The sequence below is a fragment of the Protomyctophum bolini genome (genome assembly GCF_963924005.1).
Source record: "Protomyctophum bolini genome assembly, chromosome: 5".
NCBI classification, from domain to species: Eukaryota; Metazoa; Chordata; class Actinopteri; order Myctophiformes; family Myctophidae; genus Protomyctophum; species Protomyctophum bolini.
The window spans coordinates 15,492,818-15,515,704 of record NC_137866.1 but is presented as its reverse complement, the minus strand read 5'-3'; the positions used below and the strand labels follow the sequence as shown (position 1 = coordinate 15,515,704).

The window sequence follows — 22,887 nt, the reverse complement described above, 5'->3', positions numbered from 1 at the left end:
ATGATGATGAAGAGATGAGAGGGAAGAGGAGAGGAGGGGGTTCTGCTTGAGCTGTACGCTGTGACCCCCCACCTTCCTAACCACATATTGAGACACGCACAGGGTTGGCTTACCGTTGACCCACCCCCTCACGCACACACACACACACACACACACACACACACCTTAGGGGTGGGACGGCTCACATACATCCCGATTCAATATCGGTGCCTCTGCGATTCGATTTAAATTGCGATTCTGTGATTCAACGATTGTTATATAAACAATATAAACCATTGAAGAAAAGTTTCAATGCCAGATAACGTCATTCAGTCTTTCTGGGATCAAAAATAATAAAATAAAATAAAAGTTAGCCTGGCCTGCCAGACTATTATCACTGCAATCTCCCCAGGGATATTTTTTTCCTGTGGCAGATTTGTCTGGTTTCCAGGCTAGGATGACCTGAGCCAAAACTAAAATGAGAACCACTGCTTTGCTTGTACAGCACTTTTGTCTGCCTTTTTTCTTTTTATTTAAGGACATCAATAATGTACGGTATACAGCATTTTTCAAATAAGATTTCTTTGTCCAAGGGTTTTTCAAACAAAGACAAAAAAACTAAGAATCTTATGGGAGACATGACATATGTGTAGTTGTGTACATAAAAAGTACCATACAGTATAATACTTGAAGTTGTTAGCAACCATTAAAATAAAAAACAAATAAGATACAGTAAGACAGTATTGTAACAACCCTTCAAAAGACCTGACCATAACTCATAGCTCTCTTGGCGTGGCTTGTTGCTTGCCTTGTCTACTGAGTTGGAGATTGGGGTTCGACTCCAGCTCAGGGTGCTAAACGTTACATTGGTGTCAGAAGTGGTCGAGGACCGCTGAATCGTGCCCTTGCGCGAGGGACGTGAGGGACTCGAGGAGTGAAGCGCGGGGGCAGGCTTCAGAAAGGAGGGGGTAGAATGTAACGTTTAGCACCCCGAGCTGGAGTCGAACCCTGATCTCCAACTCAGTAGACAAGGCAAGCAACAAGCCACACCAAGAGAGCTAGCTCCCTTGGAGGAGCAAGTTACGGCCGGGTCTTTTGCAGGATCGTTATTCGTTACAGTATTTTCATTCAATCCTTGCCACTACAAAATCTGGTCCCAAAGTTATTACCGGTACATGTTTCACCCAATTAGGCCAAACCTTTTAAACTTCTCCTTTTGCCGTCTGAGAGAGAAAGTGATCTGTTCCATATTGTAGATATTATTCACTATATCTATCCATTCTTTTATGGTGGGGGCCTCGGGAAGCAACCAGCTGTTGTGTAATTAAATCTCTTGACCTCTCCGTTGACCTCTCCGTTGACCTCTCCGTTGACCTCTCCGTTGATTGACAGGCGCTGCAGCTGCACGGTGGCGCCGAGGACGCCAACAGGAAGTGTCCCGGTGGCGGCGGTGACATCACGGAGCGCCTGCGTCTCCTGGAGCAGGAGGTGGCCCGCTCCAGAGAGGAGTCCAGGAGGTCCCAGGCTGAGGTGGACCGCCTGATGGCCGCGCTGCGCGACGCGGAGGCCGACCGCTGCAGCAAGGACAAGAAGATCGCCGACCTGGAGAGGTGAGCGACACGGCGACGTCTCACCGACACAATCAACTGTAGATTTAGTCGACTAAAATCTTATGATATTTCGTCGACTAAAACTAGACTCAAATGATTGTACTATTGTGATATGGCAAAAACGTGTTCTATAAAAATAATTGCGGATCTGGAAAAATTGGGATCGGATCGGGAGCAAACAATATTTAAAACTAAATGGAATTATTTTCAAAAGACTATGACTACTTGCTGTCAACAATACTGTGCCCTTGAGCTTGGGAACGTGAATGATTTCCGGGTCGTGCTGGAAGAGGCGAGGAGGCAGACATTAGTATTGGGATAGAAAGAGAGAGAGAGAGAGAGCGAGAGACAAAGAGACAACAGTACGGTGTCCTGACAAAGTGTGGCGTCCTTCTCTTAGCGAGTGACACGTGCTTGACCCGCACATGAACTGTTGTGCAGCAGATCTGCAAGCATTTCAGTAAGTGCTCTATTTACAAAAAAGTAATCCACAAGACGTAAACTTGTCCAGATTGTGTCCTCTCAGCACTTGAGACCACTTCCACCCTGTCATGCTTTTTGCCTGATGTAATCTGCGCTGTACAAGTGCACACACTGTACTCTATATACTATAGGGTGTATACCAGGAGTTGCTGGTTGTTTCTAATGATTATTTCCTGGTCATTTGTTTTGTTGCGTCGATGTCTCCACTACAGACCTGGGTGAGTAGCCACTAAGTGTGCTTGTTAAACATCCATCCATCTGTGACTGCTTCCTCATTCACTCTCTCAGCGTCATGGTGTAGCGCTCAGCCTGCTCGCTTTCCAACTTTCCCAGGTATAAAGTTGGTAACCAGGGGGCATTTTGGCTCCGAGCTGGCCTTAGTGAGCTCAGAGCCTTTTCCTCCTCTACTGTATGTCCATCCATCCATCCATCTTCAACCGCTTATCCGGAATTGGGTCTCGGGGGTAACAGTTCCAACAGAGATTTACACACCTTTCCCGAGCAACATTAGCAACTTCCTCCCGGGATATCCCGAAGCGTTCCCAGGCCAGTGTGGAAGTACAGGGCCCTATTTTGGTCAGCGACTACATTTTTTTTTTTTTTACTATTTTGAAAACCAATTGTGAGCTTATAGATAAGCTATTGGAACTATTTTAAAAAAAGTGTCGATTTAGATTGGCTAGTTGAACTTTTCTCCAAAATGGTCAAAAAAGGCAAAGAAGTTTAGTGATAATCCCTCCATCTGGTCCTTGCATGGTCTGCCACATGGACTATTTCCCAGTGGGAAGTGCAGCGAAGACCTCCCATAGGGAGACTATCAGGATCCATCCGTAGGCTACCTTAATGCCCCAACCACCTAAGGCTGGGTCAGATTGTATAAGTTATATTGTATATACTCTACCATAACAGATTGTATAATTTATATTGTATTAACATGACATTTTGAAAAAGTGACATAGTTTCGCTTTAATTAATTCCATACATTTAAAAAGCTCAAGGAATAGTGAAAACACTAGCTTGGATATTGTCTATTTTCACAATTTGGCTCAATTGGCTCCTGGGTATTATACACCCAAACGTTTCTGTTTTGGGTCTGTTTGGGGAAACACTGACTCCACACGTCACGTCAGCGTGCCGGGTTTCCAACTTTCCCAGGTATATAAAGTGGGTAAGCGACCAGGGGGTCATTCTGGCTCCGGGCTGATTCTCAGGGAGCTCGGATTGGAGCGGCCCCTCAGGGACGGTATAAAACGCACGTATACGGCCCAGCGTTTAGCGTTTAACTGGAGAACGCACCAGGAACAATCCCAGCGCCCACGCTCTGCCGGTGTAGCCGTGTAACAATGAGGCAGTTTATACGTTTCCTGACTGATGTCACTGGAGACGTATAGAGTGTTGTGTTGAGGGGAGTGAGACTGACCGCCGATCTACTTCATCTACAGTACACTACACACACACACATACACCCCTATCGTGCGTGAGTGCGTGTGCAGCACACATAAAATCCTTGGTGATAATGTGACTCCAACCATTGCGTGTTCATTTGGTTCCATTTCAGTAAAACTATCACTAACGATTTTAGTGCATACACGTGTGCATGCGTGCGTACGACCCATACCCTGTACGTGCATGCGTGAGTGTGTGCGTGCGTCAGCCAGGCAGCCAGCCAGTGGTGTTGTACATCCAGCCTAGAGAGAGAGAGAGAGAGAGAGAGCTGCTCTGACTGTTTATACTGCTCTGTTTATTACTGGCATTCTGCTACTCAATTATCATCTGATTTATGGATTGGCATGCTGTGTGTGTGTCTGTGTGTACACACCCAAATGAGTGGTTGTGCAGTGCCAAGGCAGAGGTGTGTGTGTGTGTGTGTGTGTGTGTGTGTGTGTGTGTGTGTGTGTGTGTGTGTGTGTGTGTGTGTGTGTGTGTGTGTGTGTGTGTGTGTGTGTGTGTGTGTGTGTGTGTGTGTGTGTGTGTTGCATGTGTTTGTAATGTGCACGTGTATGCAAGAATGTGTGCGTGTAGTACAACATCTGTGTATGTATATACGCAGGGCTGTGTGTGCGTGTGTGTGTGTGTGTGTGTGTGTGTGCATACATACATACATGCACGCATGCATAGAGTGTAAATTGATATGGTCTCTGCAGGGGTCTCTCTGGCTGCTGAGAAGAGAGCCGTCGTTTGAAGAGAAAGGACTGGTATCTAATTTAACATTTGTGGAGTTGGTCACCTGACCAAAAGCGGTTGACAGAAACTGGTCGACATGTTCTGTTGCCCCAACAGCGGCACAAACAAGGCCTTTTAACCAGGCTACTTGCACACACTACAACTCGCTTACAATTCGCAAACCTGGCAACACTGCCCTGTGTTCATGCTGTTGTCAGAGGCCCGCCCCCGGCTCACACGTCACTATTTTCTCCGTCTCTCAGCTCGCAATCGGCAGCCATCTTGCTTTTTATTTATATGGGCGAGTCGATCGGATCGGATCGGCCGTGCAAAATCCACCGATCCGCGAAACCGATCTCCAAAGCAAAAATCTGCGCCGTTTACATCCAAATATAATGTGTCACTTTCTCGGTTCTGCACCGCTTAATGGAGAAGTATAGCACTGGCAGCGCAACGAATACCCCCCCCCCCACACACACACACACACACACACCAGGGAGGGAGGGGGGAGAGAGAGAGAAAAGAGAGAGAGAGCGAGAAAGAGCACGCACGTCTTCACCCCAGCGAGGGAGGGAGACGGAGAGAAAGGGACAGAGCTCATCATCTCCAGTCCAGTAGTTAGCAAAGGGAGCTCCAAATTGTTAGACAAGTAGTGTGCCCTGGCCTGACACAACTTTCTTAGAAATGTGCATGTTGCAGCCAGCCAGTAAGATGAGCCTATGCAATTCACGGTTTTCGGGAGGGCGGGGGGGCAGTCGGTTTGGGGGGGGTTCCCGACGGCTGCGCGTCGCTTCCTCCTCTGACAGAGGGGAGGCGAGTAAGCGACACAGTCAGAAGCCCCCTTTGTTCAATCGAAGGCCCCCTCACTCAGACACACAACGTGTGTTGTTACATGTGAATGCTACAGAATTCTATAAGTCACCACTTTTGGTGTGACACACAGTTTCTGTTTACAATGCGTTGTCAACACGTGTTGAGTTGACAACGATTGACATATTTCGGATAAGACTGATAGTTTCTCCGTTAGTAATTAGGCTGAGGCACACAGAATCACACTACTTTTGGATTTATTGGGATTGGCTTTTTGGGGAAAAGAGGGGGAGGAGGTGATCAAGCAGCTCCACAAGACCACAACATATTTGGTAGGCTCAAGGCTGCATTTATTTTCCTTTTTTTTTCTCTCGAGGGTGCATGGGATGATGGGAGCCCCTCCAGCAGGCTAGGGAGCTCCGCTCAGGCTAGCGGAAAATGACCGCGGCCGCGGGTTGCCAGGTTTTTTTATAAGTAAAATAAAAAATAAAAATAAATAAATACTATTAAATTAAAACAAATATTACAAAAGATCGGGATCGGGATCGGAATCGGCCGATCTTTTTAAAAAACCAGGGTTGCCACATACCGTGGATGTGAGAGTGAAACAAGCAACCAGGTCTATAAAAATGTTAAGAGGCCAGTTCAAAGTAGGTAAATCAGAAATGGTCCGGAAATTAGTCTTAAAATAATCAATTATCGTGTTGACTGTCAAACTTTGTTGTCTAATGTTGTTTCAGAGCAGTGGAACTCAAACATTTCCATGTCAAGGACTACCAATAGCCAAAGTAGCTTATAATGATCAGACTTGGCAACACTGTCTCTAGGTTGAACGTTCTACTTTACAAGCTCACACATATGAAATATGTTTTTTTTAATCTTCAAACTGAGACATATTTTATGATAATACTGTTAGCACAGTCATCATACTCCAAGAGCATACAAATGGAACCAAATGGACCCTGATTTTCCCAGAGAGCAAATGGTAGAAAATGGGGGTCTGTGGCCTAATGCATTTCAAACTGGGGGTTCTTGGTATTATATTCTCTGCATATCTTATCAACTTGGGGTGAATATTTCACCACAATACTTTACTGAATATTTCACACGAATATAACACAAGAGTCAAATGTACGGTCAAATGTAATCACAATATAGGCTACAGATGTAAATATTTATGACACAGTAAAATGTCGAAAAATAGTGCTATCCCCCCCCCCCCACACACACACACACACACACACACAGTCACACACACGACAGGCAAGGCTGTTGTTTGCATCGTTAGCAGGCAGCAGCTACCTTGGCACTGCTCTCTGTGACTGTAGTTGTTTCACCATGTTTGCGTATTTATGAGAAATAAAAAACACTTTCTGTTATTATAATAATTCTGTCAACTCCCGCAATTTCCTTCTTCCCATATTGCGCTGCAATGTAACTAGGATTCGCCGGCCGAAGGCCGGCGAAATTCTAGTTCTCTAAAAGCACACAGTCAGTCAGGTGTTTGAAAGCTGGCGCTGTGTGGTTCTGAACAGCTCACAAATGGATCTGGATGCGTCATCAGCGCCCATATACCCTGGGTGGGGTTGGCAAAAGGGCCTTTCTTTGTGGAGTTTGCATGTTCTCCCCGGGTCCCCTAGGGTAGGTAGGTAGTGGTACCCTCTCTAAACTGCCTCCCCCTAGTCGGCCTGGTTGGAATAACATGTTCCTTCAACATGCAACCACGTCCAACCGGGGAAACTTTCACCTGTCAGGTGAAAAGAAGTGGCCTGGACTTGCATGCATGGAAGGAAGCATGAGGTAAATCTGTTGCTCTCCCCAGGTTGGCAGGAGTCAGTGTATAGCGCCCAGGATTAGATAATGGGTGAAAAAAATGGGTGGCAAAATTTGTTAGACTTGGATACAATTAAACAAAATAATAATAATGGATCTGCATGTGCTCCGAACAGCACTGCCATCATCCAGCCGTGTTCCCTGCCTCGTTCATTAGCCGTTTTACACACTCTGTCTCTGTGACTCTGGCAGCGTGACGTGGCTGTTGGCTCCTTCTCATGACATCCAGCAGTCACCCAGCACTCACAGCCGGCGCTGCATGCACTTGGTTGCTCCCACTGAGTTTGTTGTTAAAAAAAGTCCAATTTAACCACATGAATAGGGCATTAGGGCTGCACAGAACCTTTTGGGGGGCTAATTCTCAGGCGAGCATCTGGATATGTTTCTTGGTACGCACTGCAGGCTGACATCTCTACTCCATACCACAACGTTACTTTAGCTTGCATGAGACAGATAAAATGAACTGTTCACCTAATGCCGCAGATGTTCCATGTTTAACGTATTTCCAAAGTGTGTACATTGTTTAAGTCACTGATTCGCATGGTTTTCATATCGTATTTGAACTTTGGCTAAAATCTTGCGTTTAATCTTGTTTACTTGGTTAGACTTGCGCTCCGAACGGCATCATAACAACTTGTCATGGCAGCTTGGCTACAACAGAAATGGACTTCCTCTTCCACTTCAAAATAAGAGTGACTTGTAATGATTCAAGTCAACAATAGTTTAATTTAGTCTAAGTCTAATTAGTAGATAGACAGTTGAAGTATGACACCAGACTCCAGAGCTACTGTAGTAAAGGCCGGTATTGGCAGGAGTGCTTCAAAATGAATTACTAGCTGTGTCAGTCACTCCCCGTCTGAAAAGGCAAAGCCTTGTAGAGCTGCTGTTGGGGTCGGGGTCAGGCTCAGGATGAAGCATTTAGGGGTTACACAGGGTTAGGAGTTGTTTGTAGCACGGTGGCATTTGTTTATCTTCATCTGTGAGTCTGTTTCATGCCACTTGTCTACTGTCTTGTCTAATGTGCGTGTGTGCGTGCACACGTGTGTGCGTGCACACGTGTGTGCGTGCTTCTGCATGGACAGGATGGTGCGCTAGGTTCTAAGCATGCGTTCTTGCGTACACGATAGAGACCAGCGGGTGGCGGATTTAGCCGCGGTTGCCGCGGGTGAACCGCAGTTTAGGGTGGATTTGAGTCAATTCAATATATTATAGATTAATATCGGATAAACCGCGGGTGAAATAATGCGGGAAATAAATTAATGGCATCTATATGCTTATTATAGCTTTTAAAACGCACAAAATCTCTTTAGTAGTATTTTAATTACATCATTTTCCATGATCTGGCACAAATTAGCCGCCTATGAAGTTGGCGGCTAATGAACAACACAGTGGTCTCCTACAGGCAGCTACGCTAAAGTTGGTAACAGGCAGCTAGTGAGTCTGAGAGAAACTTCAAACTAAGTAAAACAGAAGGGAGGAATATACGTTTGGCGTGGGACTGTGATTCAGTTCTTTACCCTGCCGATGACCGCAGGATATACTGTATGAAAATACGTTGCGATGGCGTGTTACCATGGAAATAGATACATACAACCACTACGTAACATTGATATAGAACAAAGCGGAGATCCGGGCACACTTCATGTTAAAAGGAGGAAAACTTTATTGAACTATACGTAACATTGGTGAACTGTGGAGAGAGTGGTGAGTGACATTGTTTGTACAAGTAGTATAAATAGAGGTTGCAGTATAACAAGCTCACAACGCGTCGCAGCGACAAAAAAGGGTGACAAAAAAAGCTCATCCACTGATCTCTAGTACACGAGGTGTATGCAAGAATGTGAGCATGTACAATGTGTATGTATACGCAGGTTCTTTTGGGTGCGTGTGTGTGGATAACACTGTACTATAGCGTACAGTCGTGTGTGTGTTTGTCTGTACGCGCATGTGTGTTTGCGTGTGTGTGTGTGTGTGTGTTTAGAGAAGCGTTTGGAGCATTTCTCTCTCTCTCTCTCCATCTATCTCTCTCGCCCTCTCTCTCGTCCATCATGTGGCTAGAGGTTGTTGTCTCATTAGTGTCAGACAGTGCCTGAACGCAGCGTTCAGGTCAGCACACACAGGTCAGAGGTCAAGCAGCCTAGTTAGCAGGTCACACTGTAGCCACGCACATGCACACACACACGCACGCACGCACGCACGCACGCACACACACACACACACACACACACACACACACACACACACACACACACACACACACACACACACACACACACACACACACACACACACACACACACACACACACACACACACACACAGTCACAGTCACAGTCACACATACACACACATTCCTGGGGGTTTTATGTGTAATATGTGTTTTTAGATATTTTTGCGACCACAAATCGCATCTATGGAATTGTGCATTTCCTGTCAGTGTGTTGTCACCCCAGGCAAGGCCCCATATATGGCGCTCAGGTCTCGTGACATCATGTGGCATCATCAGGGATGGCGATGTGGAGACCCTGATGTCATAGTAAATGTGACTTGCTGTCGCAGAGATCCCTGATGTCATCAATATTGGCCCCAACACTACATCTGACCTCAAACTTCAAACACTTAGATCCCCATATATGGATATATGTCAGAACCTGTTCTGACATTCCATGTTGATCTATCCCCATCCATCCTTCCTCTTCGAAGTCTGCCTTTGGACTTATACCTGTTCATTCAAATTTCAAACTCTAGACAGGCCTGCCCCAAAATTTGGTGCAGGCCCAAAAATTAAGGCCTGGCCCTACCTGGGCCCTCAACAAACCCTGCACAGTCAAAAGAATGTCCCCTCTACCACCCTTAGATCTCCATATACTGTATGGAGCTGATGTGTTCTGACATTTTACATGTTGATCTGACCTCATCAAACCCTGTACACTCAAGACATGCTCCTTATATGGCCAGTACAGAATTCATTCCATGTTGATCTGACCACCCATGCCAAAGCGCCAGCGCTCACCCAGCAGTCTGCCATCAACGAGGCGGATGTGTGCATACGTCCTCGCCCTTCAGGGTGTCCTTAGTCAGGGTGTCCTTATAGTCAGGGTGTCCTCAGTCAGGGTGTCCTTATAGTCAGGGTGTCCTTATAGTCAGGGTGTCCTTATAGTCACGGTGTCCTCAGTCAGGGTGTCCTTATAGTCAGGGTGTCCTTATAGTCAGGGTGTCCTTATAGTCAGGGTGTCCTCAGTCAGGGTGTCCTTATAGTCAGGGTGTCCTTATAGTCAGGGTGTCCTTATAGTCACGGTGTCCTCAGTCAGGGTGTCCTTATAGTCAGGGTGTCCTTATAGTCAGGGTGTCCTTATAGTCAGGGTGTCCTCAGTCAGGGTGTCCTCAGTCAGGGTGTCCTCAGTCAGGGTGTCCTCAGTCACGGTCCACACAATGAGAGTCGCTGTTCTCAATCAAAATGAGCGTCAGTGTGAAAATATGAGGGAAACGTGCCGCTGTCTGCGTGCATGCTGAACATACAGCGTGGTGTCTGTAGCATCTGTGGAGGAGGAGAATGGATGTCTTTTTAATCAGACTGTTTGTGTTGGAACGCCATCAGATGGCCTATTAACCACTATCTGAGAGAGAGAGAGAGAGAGAGAGAGAGAGAAGACAAGCAGATGATGAAATCATACTCTCGTCCAAGTTGGCCGTGCAGCAACACTCCATGATGGATGTTAGTCGGCTGGTCATATAGCAGTACATACTGTGGGCCAGAGGAGGGGGGGGGGGGGCACTGACAGTTATTTCATGGCTTACATCTCATAATGGTGTTTGGCGCTCCTCACTAACCGGCCGATCGTTACCGGCACATTTTTATTAATCTGGTTTTTATTTTATGTATTAGTTGTGCGTGTGAATAGCAGCCTGCAGTGCTGGAACACACCAGCATGTACTAGCTGAAGACTATATTTACAAAGCATTTTGACAGTAAGCTCACGTCCAAAAGGCCAGGTTAAAAGTGGTTAAACCCACGCAATAATCTTTGTCTTCTTGCCTTCCAGACTGCAGGACATCATTAACTGAGCACTGGAAGTGTCATGGATGGTCACACGTGAAAGTGAAAGACACATTTTAAGAAGAGGGCATGCCGTCATTGTGGGAGGGAGTCTGGGAGCGAGCGGGGAGTATGTACGGTAACAGTAACAGGGGGAATTCCAGGCCGCTCGTCGTTGCTATGTATCCACGGCTCCCGCTGACTAAACACAGCCCGCAGTGTGTGTGTGTGTGTGTGTGTGTTTTCCCTCCGCCGGCATCATAATTTCTAATAATAAGGTACGCGGTGCGCGGGCTGGGTTAACATGCTAATGATAGTGTCAGACCACATACCGCCGCCGTTATGTGTGGATGTGAACCCCGCGTGGATGCGCTCCATCTGGAACCTAGCCGCTCAGCGCTAATGAGCCTTCAGAAGCACATGTGAAGAGTTCCACTCCCCGAAAAAAAAACCAAAAGAACACCATACCGCCGCTTCAATAATGAAGAGGCTAAATTTATGCTCCCGTCGTACGACGGTGGTGTCGTGCAATAGCCAGCTGCGAAGCTTGTGGGTCGGCTGCACAGCACAGCAAGCTAGCGCGACACCGCCCTCGTACGACGACGTACACATGGGAGGGGGCCTAATAATAACACACTGACTAACACGAGACCCAGTCAAGTTGTAACATAATGGTTTCTGGCTCGCGGGGCCATTATACTTATCCCTCACTTTAATTTATTGAAAGATATTCAAAGGGGAAATGGTACCGAAAATAATAAAGAAAAAATAAATTGGATATGCAGTCATCTGGATTTTTCATCTAACCCAAGTGAATAGACAAAAAAAAAAAAAATTTTTGTGTTCTGGTTCCCAAACTGAATTATTATATTGTTATGTCTTTGGCCACTTCTCATATACCATATAGTTCCACAGCTCCTGCAATGTTGTCCTCGAGGAGGTTGAAGCGACGGCAAAACCTATGTTAACTATACAGTATATCAACCTCCCATATGTCCCACCATATCACTGCTAGGGACTGGCTAAGCACTCTGGTATGTAAAGGGAGGCTTTCAGGAAAGATGGGGGGGTGTGTGTCCGTGTGTGTGTGTGTGTGCGTGTGTGTGCGGCGTGTGTCAAGGGGAGTCTTGAGGAGAATGGGAGCTTGGTGTTGGGCTTGGCAAGAACCTGCTGGCTAGAAGGAACTGCTTGGTCCTTGGCTGACACACATGCACGCGCACACGCACACACATACTGTATGGACACATGCACACACATAATTTGCAGTCTTGCTCTTATAAGCGTACGAAATTCCAGATGTTCAATATAACGACCTATAGAGCATCATTCGTTTGAACACAAGCACTGTGACACTCTCTCTCTCTCTCTTTCTCTCTCTCTCTCTCTCTCACGCACCTCACACTCATCATCCTGACAGCCAGGCCAGGCCAGCGCCCCCTGTGGTTCTCACAGGCCGCCCCTGTGAGAACATAAGAGATAAGAGAAGGTCAGCGTGTTTGTAAACAGCATGCGTGGCTGTGTGCGTGTGTGCATGTGTCAGGTCGCAGGTGTTCTCAATAGCATGAATGAATGAATGGCCATGTGAGGTCACAGAGCTGCACGCGTGAGACCGCATGCACACACACACACACACACACACACTCGCGCGTGAGACTGCATGCAGTCCAACAGATATACTATATACTAGATGGTACCTGGGAACAGACCCGGCCCACATCACACGGTAGGGAGTCACACTGCCATTCATAACACACTGACAATAGAATGCACCCGCTTCCCTCTCACGCACGCACGCACGCACACACGCATACATGCATACATATACAGACACACACACACGCACACACACACACACACACACACACACACATCTGCTTTCACAGTGGAGTGCTCATTCTTGCTTTTCTGACACTCACATACACAGACAAGTATATACTGTATACTCGCACGCACGCACACACACACTCACACACACACACACACACACACACACACACACACACACACACACACACACACACACACAGGGCACGTGCACACACATGAACACAACAGGCCCAAGCCGCAGTATTTGCGTAGCGATAAGAGACGTCTCAGGGCCATGAAGCATCTATCAGCGATATAAACAGACGTGGTCTGTTTGGATCTCTCAGCGCTCCGTCCAGCCCAGTTCCTCTGATAAGGCTCTCCGAGGCTCCCACTGTTGACCTGACTGCCTCACGCTATACTTTCATATTTCAATATTTCCCCCCTGAGGGGTGTAGGAGGTAAGGTACCAAAACCTCACCTCCTTATTACAATCATGGACATTGTTTTGCCTTTAAGTCAGCTCTGGTCGGTCAAACGGTCTAATTGAAAAGGATCCTGCTGTTCCCGCCCCCTTTAGTATCATGGCCTCACGAGTGTGATTAAAGGTTCTTGAACACTGCTGCGTTTTTCAGATTGTATCAGCATTTTCCCGCTGCTTTTCCGTCTCCAAGGACCTCTAGGCCATTGTTTTGGCCTAAGTCACATATTGGTCTTGTGAGTTGGGCCCCAAAACTTGCCTAAGTATGGTGTAATTGTCCAAGTCAAAATATAAATTAGCCTAACCCATTTTATCCTCTTATGTTACGTAACTGGCAGTGTTATTTTTGTACGTCAATAGTCACATATTGTTATGAACCTTTTGATTAAGAAATATCATATACGGTAGTTTGTTTTGTATGAGTTTGTTTTCTAAATAACGAAAAGTTAGAGAGAAAAAGAGAGAGAGAGAGAGAGAGACAGACAGACAGACAGACAGACAGACAGACAGACAGACAGACAGACAGACAGACTAGACTAAAGTACATAGTAATAAAAGGTGATGGTACAGTAGAGGCGCAGAGCGGTGCTCTTCACGGCCAGGACTAAAGCAGAGCTGCTTGTGTTGGACGGCTGGGCCGGTGGAGCGCTCCAAATGGACGGAGTCTAGAGCCAGAGAGGTGGAGCGCTCCAAATGGACAGAGTCTAGAGCCAGAGAGGTGGAGCGCTCCAAATGGACAGAGACTAGAGCCAGAGAGGTGGAGCGCTCCAAATGGACGGAGTCTAGAGCCAGAGAGGTGGAGCGCTCCAAATGGACGGAGTCTAGAGCCAGAGAGGTGGAGCGCTCCAAATGGACAGAGTCTAGAGCCAGAGAGGTGGAGCGCTCCAAATGGACTGAATCTAGAGCCAGAGAGGTGGAGCGCTCCAAATGGACTGAATCTAGAGCCAGAGAGGTGGAGCGCTCCAAATGGACTGAGTCTAGAGCCAGAGAGGTGGAGCGCTCCAAATGGACAGAGTCTAGAGCCAGAGAGGTGGAGCGCTCCAAATGGACAGAGACTAGAGCCAGAGAGGTGGAGCGCTCCAAATGGACTGAGTCTAGAGCCAGAGAGGTGGAGCGCTCCAAATGGACTGAGTCTAGAGCCAGAGAGGTGGAGCGCTCCAAATGGACAGAGTCTAGAGCCAGAGAGGTGGAGCGCTCCAAATGGACAGAGTCTAGAGCCAGAGAGGTGGAGCGCTCCAAATGGACAGAGTCTAGAGCCAGAGAGGTGGAGCACTCCAAATGGACAGAGTCTAGAGCCAGAGAGGTGGAGCGCTCCAAATGGACAGAGTCTAGAGCCAGAGAGGAAATGTGAAGAAGGAAGAATAAAAAACGACTTATTACGCTCCATTTAGGAACCTGCTGGCCTCGTGCACACAGTGCTCTCTCTCTCTCTCTATTTCACTTTGGCTCTCTCGTCCTCCCTTAGCCCGCTGCCAGAGCCCAGCTGTTATACGTAGCTGCAGTGTGTGTGTGTGTGTGTGTGTGTGTGTGTGTGTGTGTGTTGTCACATCGAACACAGCACATCTACAAGAGCTTGTAGATCTTCTGAGCTTGTAGATCTTCTATTTACGACGGAGCGACACCGTGGGAAAAACTCAGCCTCAACCCCTACCCCACCCCTCTCTCTCTCTCTCTCTCTCTCTCTCTCTCTCTCAGTCTCTTCCTCTCTCTCTCTCTCTCTCTCTCTCTCTCTATGCTATGGAAAGAAGACTATTTTCTGTCTCACTCAGATGGAAATACTAATACATAACGATAATAATAATGAATACATAATTCCGTTCACATGTGCACTCCACACTCATTTGCACGGCAGTCACACATATCTTTGCGGTTATACATGCCATAGCGGTCTTATGAAGCCCTGATTTATACTTCATCATTTATACAGTCATAACACGTGGTACAGTATAGGCTATATCCCGTGGTGAAAATGAGACGACTGCAACACGTACACTGTGAGTTTGTAGATCAGCTATTTTTGGCTGCAGCACGCCACCGTATGGACTATAGTAAACTGTAAATTGACTGGTTGATTGATGGCTTTATCGTTCATAATCATAAAGTGTGGGTCTGGGAAGGCCAATGGTGTTGTGTTGTCACACCAACATGTGACTACGTGGACTTGTGTGAGTGACTTGATGCTTGAACAGATAACCTCGCGTTCTAAATCGTCTCTGCGTTCTAAATCGTATCTGTCGGGTGAAACCTCATATGTCCAAAACTGCTACTTCTCAGCATTCACATCCAAAAATAGCATAAGTGGCAGATCTACAAGCTCAAAATGTGCTCTGCACCGTGTTTCAAGCTTGCAGATCTGCTATTTTTGATTATTTTTGTGTGAAGCTGTACTAGTATATGATCAAGTATAGGGCGTTATTATTAACGGGAAAAAAAGTTTAAATATGAAGTCACAGTAAGAGGTTTCTTACCGACAGCAATGAAATGTAACTGGGCAGAAGCTGAAGTGAACTGCAGTTCACATTGTAGAAAGAAACACAAATATATCTTGCATTGTTGTTGTTTTCATTGCTTTTGGGAAACAGCTGACTGAGGTTATGCAAATATATCAATAACAGCTGAACACTGCCCTGGGGGTGGATAAGGCATGCCAAATTGTTCTTCCCAAGGTGCCTTGTCAGAGAAGATAATTGTGACTGGAGCCAGAAAGAAAGTGCCTCAAGTCGGTGGTTCCGAAATTGTGCGAAATTAAGAAAATAGGTTTGCTGGAAGCTGAAAACTGAGCAAAGCCTGCATGAGGAACAAAGTGCTGAACCTGGTCACAGATTATGATGTGATCTCTTAAGACAGATTCTGCCGTTAGCGGAATCAGCACCACTGCCGTAAACATGTCATGTCATGTTGTTGTTGTTGGTGGGAATAAACAGTCACAGCAACCCGGGAGGGAGTGCACTAAGACATGGCCTGCTATATTGGGTGCGATGTGGATACGAATATGTGGCCAAAATGCAGAAGACCAGGCAGTTTAGCTAGCCCCCTTAGGGACCCTCGGGTACCTTTTCTGAATTTTCGACGGCGGTACCCTAGGGTCCCTTCCTAGTTATTCCACTCTCCATAGGACGCAGCTTTACCACTGTCTGTTCACGGAGACCTGTGTGGTCCCTTGAGTGTTGATGCGATGTTTCAAAGATGCATAAAGTTCAGTAGGAGACCGTGGAAACGGGTGTGAAGCGGCGTTAATTGGCGTTGCCGTTAAGTATTTTTTTAAATCTTTTTTTTAAAAGTTTTGGCTTCTCTGAAGTACTCTCTTCCTCACTTCCCATGTCCCGCCTCCCGCATCGAGACTGGCTAGCTGCACATCCTACTTACTGCCTCTGATTGGCCAACCGCGTACATGCTGGATGTTTTAATGCTGTTGTGTCGTGGGAGGCGGGACATGGGACATGAGGGAGAGAGAATTTCAGAGAAGCCAAAACTTAAAAAAAAAAAAGATAACAAATATTTAACGACAACGCAGCTTCGCACGGGTCTCTGTGAACAGACAGTGGTAAAGCTGCGTCCTATGGAGAGTGGAATAACCAGGAAGGCACCCTAGGGTACCGCCGTCCAAAATACAGAAAAGTTCTTCTGTACCTTTTTCGGCTTGTGAAGTTCAGACAATGATGATCAAGCAAATGTTGAGGGGTGCTAGCCCCTGTAATGTTTGGCTTTTGAAATGACATCATATGGAAATAACCTCACGGCCCAGCAATAGGGCCCAGCCCACAGGTTGAGAACCACTGGTATATAGCAACAGAAAAACAACTGTAACACACTGTCGACTGGCCTGCGCCTCGGTTTTGTTGTGTGCGTGTGTGCGTGTGCGTGTGCATGTGCGTGTGCGTGTGTGTGTGTGGGTGTGTGCATGTGCGTGTGTGTGTGTGTGTGTGTGTGTGTGTGTGTGCGTGTGTGTGTGTGTGTGTGTGTCATCTGTCACACAGATGTCACACCAGCATTGGTAGCAGTCCGTTGGTTTGTACACCTGCACTGGTATAGCGCCTCAGCCTGTCTGATAGCTGATATGCCCTCATTGCAAGACTGTACTCCACGGGCATGCCTCTTAGCTTAGACAAACACACACACACACACACACACACACACACACACACACACACACACACACACACACACACACAGGCGTGTGTGTGTGTGTGTGTGTGTGTGTGTGTGTGTGTGCTGCCTTCATGCGCTGTCTCCTTCCATCATAACATTGGTTTTCTCAGAGGATGTGAAAGCTAGCGCTATTTATTTGATGGTGTGCGTGTCGCGTCCGTCCGCACACACACACACATGTGTGTCTGAGCACCCGTGCGAGGCTGTGTAAGAACGTGTCGAGTGCGTTCCTAACATAAATTACCCACCAATATAGATCGTAGCGGCTCTCTCACACACACACACACACACACACACACACACACACACACACACACACACACACACACACATTGTAAGGGCTGTGGCAGCAAATATTTGCCTGTGCGTGGGGGGGCAGCATGTGAGCTCTGCCCAGTGTAAACAGGGCAGTGTGGACTGTCAGGACAGAGACCTCGTATCTCCGTAGTCCGGCATACATCCACGTCCTTTAATCACACAGGAGTGTTGCAAAGATCTTTGGTCGGCTACTGTCACTATATGATATAGTAGCTTAATCGGTTGAAGCGTCACTATTGTAACTTATCTTTAATGAATAAAATGTAATGTTGTCGAATCTGTATGAGTATGTTAATACAGTATAACTTATACAATCTGTATGCTAGAGTACAGTATGTTAATACAACATACTGTATACAATCAATATACAATTATACAATCTGAAAGAAAGAAAATACATCAGGGATCTCCATTCCTGATGATGTCACGAGACCTGGGCGCCATATATGGGGCCTTTCCCATGTATGGGGATTCTGAGTGATACACTGACGGACTGTACGATTTCATAGTCTCCCTGCTCTTCTATTGACACATTTAGATTGTGTCAAAGTTCATGTCTCCGTACACAATCTGACAGAGATTTTGACCTGATGGTCAAGATTCAATGTATCCCCTGAGGAAGCAGACAGACTCTTTAGTTCAACGTAAAAAAAGACAAATAAGAAAAATCTGCACACATGGGGTTCAAATCGGGGGAGAAGAGGATAGTTACCATACATAGTGCAGCTTTAATTCATTATGTATTTTTGGTTCCCAAGAGAAACATTTTCTTCCTAGAAATGTTAAAAAATGTAGTGCAGTGAAAGTCATCTTAGCTTGGGAAAATAATTAAATAAACCAAAAAGAAATATGTCGGGTGGACACCTTATAAGTCCCCAACTGTTCAGGATTCTAATTCAGCAATTAATCTACAAAAATAAATAAAAAGATAGATAGAATATGGAGATCAGAGGATTCTGCCCGACAGCAACAAAATGTTTTATTTGTTTTTTTAACCATTAAAAACCACAGGAAACCCTCTGTGCCATTTTCGATTTTAGCGTTGGATATTCAAAAATAGCTGCTCACAGCGAGCTTGTACATCTGCTATTTTTGAACATTTTTGAAAAAAATGTTGAACAAACTGCTGTTTTAGAAGACATTTGTAGAATCTGCTTCAGGTCTTAATGGAATAATACGATTCATATTGCAAATGTTTCTTTTTACAAGTTAACTGTCACCATGTGGCCATAGAGCAGGGGTTCCCAAACTGTGGTGCCTGAACGCCCTCTAGGGGGTGCGTGACATGAAAAGGGTAATGGTGGTTTTATGGTGTTATTTAACACCAACGACAAAATCCGGTAAAACACTGTTGTAAGGATATGTACTGTATACTGTACAGGAGCTGCATGTCTCTCAGTGCAGTGACATTCTGTGATTATTTGGTAACAGGGGGTGCACGGCCCTAGAGGGTAGTTCGCTGTGCCAGCCGGAATTGGTCACATTCAGTCACTTTCACTTCCATTTTCCCGGCATAAGAAACAGCTTATGTTAGCATTAGCTCACAATGTTTATCTTTTGCCAGAAACGTTAATATTTCAATTTGGACTATTCAATTTGGCAAGGTGTTGCCTATAGCAACCGGGCCAGTGTTAAAAGTAGATTGGCAGCGTGTTTACAGTCTCTACAGGAGGCTTCTCTTCAACACTAATCTGTCACTGTCAGCGAGGCCGTGCAAGTTCTATGCATAACTTTAGAAGAACAAGCGGCAGTAGTATTTGAAAGTATGCAGTATGGTTGCAGACAATGTTCCCTCTAAAATAAATTCGGTCTGAGCAAACACTCAAACCTCCTGAGCAGACATCAGCAACTACTGAGCAAACATACGTCACCTTGACACCAACTATCCAAACGTTAGATAATGCGAAGTGAGCGCCCCTCACTTCACACAGGTGTGATTTTTTCTCTTTTTTCCAAATGGATTTTGGTATACGAGTGAATCAATGAATAGTTACATAAGGTTACACAAGTTACATTTTTATTTTATATCAAGGTGGTAGGCTAGCAATTTTAGGAATATTCAGTTAGTCTATATCAGTGGTTCTCAACCTTTTCAGGCTGTGACCTCCCAAAGTAATCATATTTGAACTTGGGACCCCCCACCCAGACAAGCAACAGAATGGTTCAACAGATAAATATTGTGAAAATAGCCAATCTACAAGCTCGTTGTGAACTTGTATATCGGCTATTTTTACCAGTTTTTATAGCATGGTTTGCTGATTACTTTTGATGCAGTAATGGTATTTTTTCTTTTATAGCCTTTGAGGTATTATAAAAGTCTTAAAAGTCCTTAAATTGTCACTTCACTGTCATCTGGGGTCCTCCCCCCACCCCGGAATCATGTGGGGACCCACAGGTTCAGAACGACTGGTATATGAATACGCAATTGTGCATTACATGGGGGGCATGAGAAAACTTAAAAACTTTATTGGGACACACACACACACACACACACACACACACACACACACACACACACACACACACACACACACACACACACACACACACACACACACACACTAAGACGAGTTTGTTGGTGTGTTTTTGAACTCCTATAGTTTCTCAGATTGTCGAACGTCAGCAGCCCCTTATGGCCCCTACTACGCCAGCTATGAGCTATTATTATTATTAGCTATTATTACTATTACATAGATACCTAGATACGGTACCTCATTCACCACTGCAGTTTATTGGAGCGACATGCAAAAAACGGGAGGCAGAAGTGCGGAAGGCACTCTTACTACTGGCAAATCGCATCATTTCCGGGACTAAATTCAATTCAAAGGAGCTTTTTTGGCATGAGGAAACAAACGTTTACATCGCCAAAGCAAGTGCCTCTGGGAAAGAGGGAGTCCCGCCTATACCGAACGTCCCCTTCTGTGACACATGCGGAAGCTTCCCTTAATGCCTTCCCTGAAAATGGCGCCCGAGATACAGACACCCCAGAGTCGAAGGAGGCGTCAACCTTTTTATGACTAGCTGTAGTAGTGTATATGGAGGTATGCAGTATGGCTGTCGAGTGGCTAATACACAGGTTAGCTGAACGGGTTAGCTCTGTAATCAACACCCCAGAGTCACACAAGACTGACGCTATACATTTACACTGGCCCCAAAGTATGCGTACGGTACGCGTGCGTGCGTGCGTGCGTGTACTCACACCTGGCTGTTTATACATCTCTGTATCTGTGTTTTTCTGTCTGTCTGTATCCATATTTCAGTACTTGGAATACTATTTGCGTGTGTGTCAGTATGTGCGTGCACGTCGTGCATTTATATGTCTGTGTGTGTGCGTGCGCGCGCATGCTGACAGATTTACACAGCGGTGTCTCGGCCCTCATCCGTCAAGTCTCATCTTGTCTCAGTCTGTCATGTTGCTCAGACCAGACAGAGACGCAGTCTGTGTTCACGTCTGTACCTATAACTGTACAGCTGTGTGTGTGTGTGTGTGTGTGTGTGTGTGTGTGTAAGTGTGTGTGTGTGTGTGTGTGTGTGTGTGTGTGTGCGTGCGTGCGTGCGTGCCATAATTGCCAATATTCAAAACACCAACATAGCGTATACACGGCCCGTTTCAGCTGAAGCTTTGCTGCAACCACTTGTGAATCCATTAGAACTTGTTTTGATTTGGAAACAGACCTGTTCTGAACATGTTAGTGATTTGGAAACAGACCTGTTCTGAACATGTTAGTGATTTGGAAACAGACCTGTTCTGAACATGTTAGTGATTTGGAAACAGACCTGTTCTGAACATGTTAGTGATTTGGAAACAGACCTGTTCTGAACATGTTAGTGATTTGGAAACAGACCTGTTCTGAACATGTTAGTGATTTGGAAACAGACCTGTTCTGAACATGTTAGTGATTTGGAAACAGACCTGTTCTGAACATGTTAGTGATTTGGAAACAGACCTGTTCTGAACATGTTAGTGATTTGGAAACAGCCCTGTTCTGAACATGTTAGTGATTTGGAAACAGACCTGTTCTGAACATGTTAGTGATTTGGAAACAGCCCTGTTCTGAACATGTTAGTGATTTGGAAACAGACCTGTTCTGAACATGTTAGTGATTTGGAAACAGACCTGTTCTGAACATGTTAGTGATTTGGAAACAGCCCTGTTCTGAACATGTTAGTGATTTGGAAACAGACCTGTTCTGAACATGTTAGTGATTTGGAAACAGACCTGTTCTGAACATGTTAGTGATTTGGAAACAGCCCTGTTCTGAACATGTTAGTGATTTGGAAACAGACCTGTTCTGAACATGTTAGTGATTTGGAAACAGACCTGTTCTGAACATGTTAGTGATTTGGAAACAGCCCTGTTCTGAACATGTTAGTGATTTGGAAACAGCCCTGTTCTGAACATGTTAGTGATTTGGAAACAGCCCTGTTCTGAACATGTTAGTGATTTGGAAACAGACCTGTTCTGAACATGTTAGTGATTTGGAAACAGCCCTGTTCTGAACATGTTAGTGATTTGGAAACAGACCTGTTCTGAACATGTTAGTGATTTGGAAACAGACCTGTTCTGAACATGTTAGTGATTTGGAAACAGACCTGTTCTGAACATGTTAGTGATTTGGAAACAGACCTGTTCTGAACATGTTAGTGATTTGGAAACAGACCTGTTCTGAACATGTTAGTGATTTGGAAACAGACCTGTTCTGAACATGTTAGTGATTTGGAAACAGACCTGTTCTGAACATGTTAGTGATTTGGAAACAGACCTGTTCTGAACATGTTAGTGATTTGGAAACAGCCCTGTTCTGAACATGTTAGTGATTTGGAAACAGACCTGTTCTGAACATGTTAGTGATTTGGAAACAGCCCTGTTCTGAACATGTTAGTGATTTGGAAACAGCCCTGTTCTGAACATGTTAGTGATTTGGAAACAGCCCTGTTCTGAACATGTTAGTGATTTGGAAACAGCCCTGTTCTGAACATGTTAGTGATTTGGAAACAGACCTCTTCTGAACATGTTAGTGATTTGGAAACAGCCCTGTTCTGAACATGTTAGTGATTTGGAAACAGCCCTGTTCTGAACATGTTAGTGATTTGGAAACAGACCTGTTCTGAACATGTTAGTGATTTGGAAACAGACCTGTTCTGAACATGTTAGTGATTTGGAAACAGCCCTGTTCTGAACATGTTAGTGATTTGGAAACAGCCCTGTTCTGAACATG

The 22,887-nt window shown here is 45.6% G+C and overlaps 1 protein-coding gene across 1 annotated transcript in view; it reads left to right on the top strand.

Annotated features, from left to right (window-relative positions):
- The window catches only part of LOC308314967 (ERC protein 2-like), a gene marked incomplete at both ends in the record, with an annotated part of 254,270 nt that overhangs the window by 137,634 nt on the left and 93,749 nt on the right, over positions 1-22,887 (top strand). Inside the window, one exon of the mRNA XM_080762791.1 lies at positions 1,372-1,589. Within this exon, the coding sequence (XP_080618917.1) occupies positions 1,372-1,589 (218 nt within the window). The remainder of the gene's footprint in view (positions 1-1,371; positions 1,590-22,887) is intronic.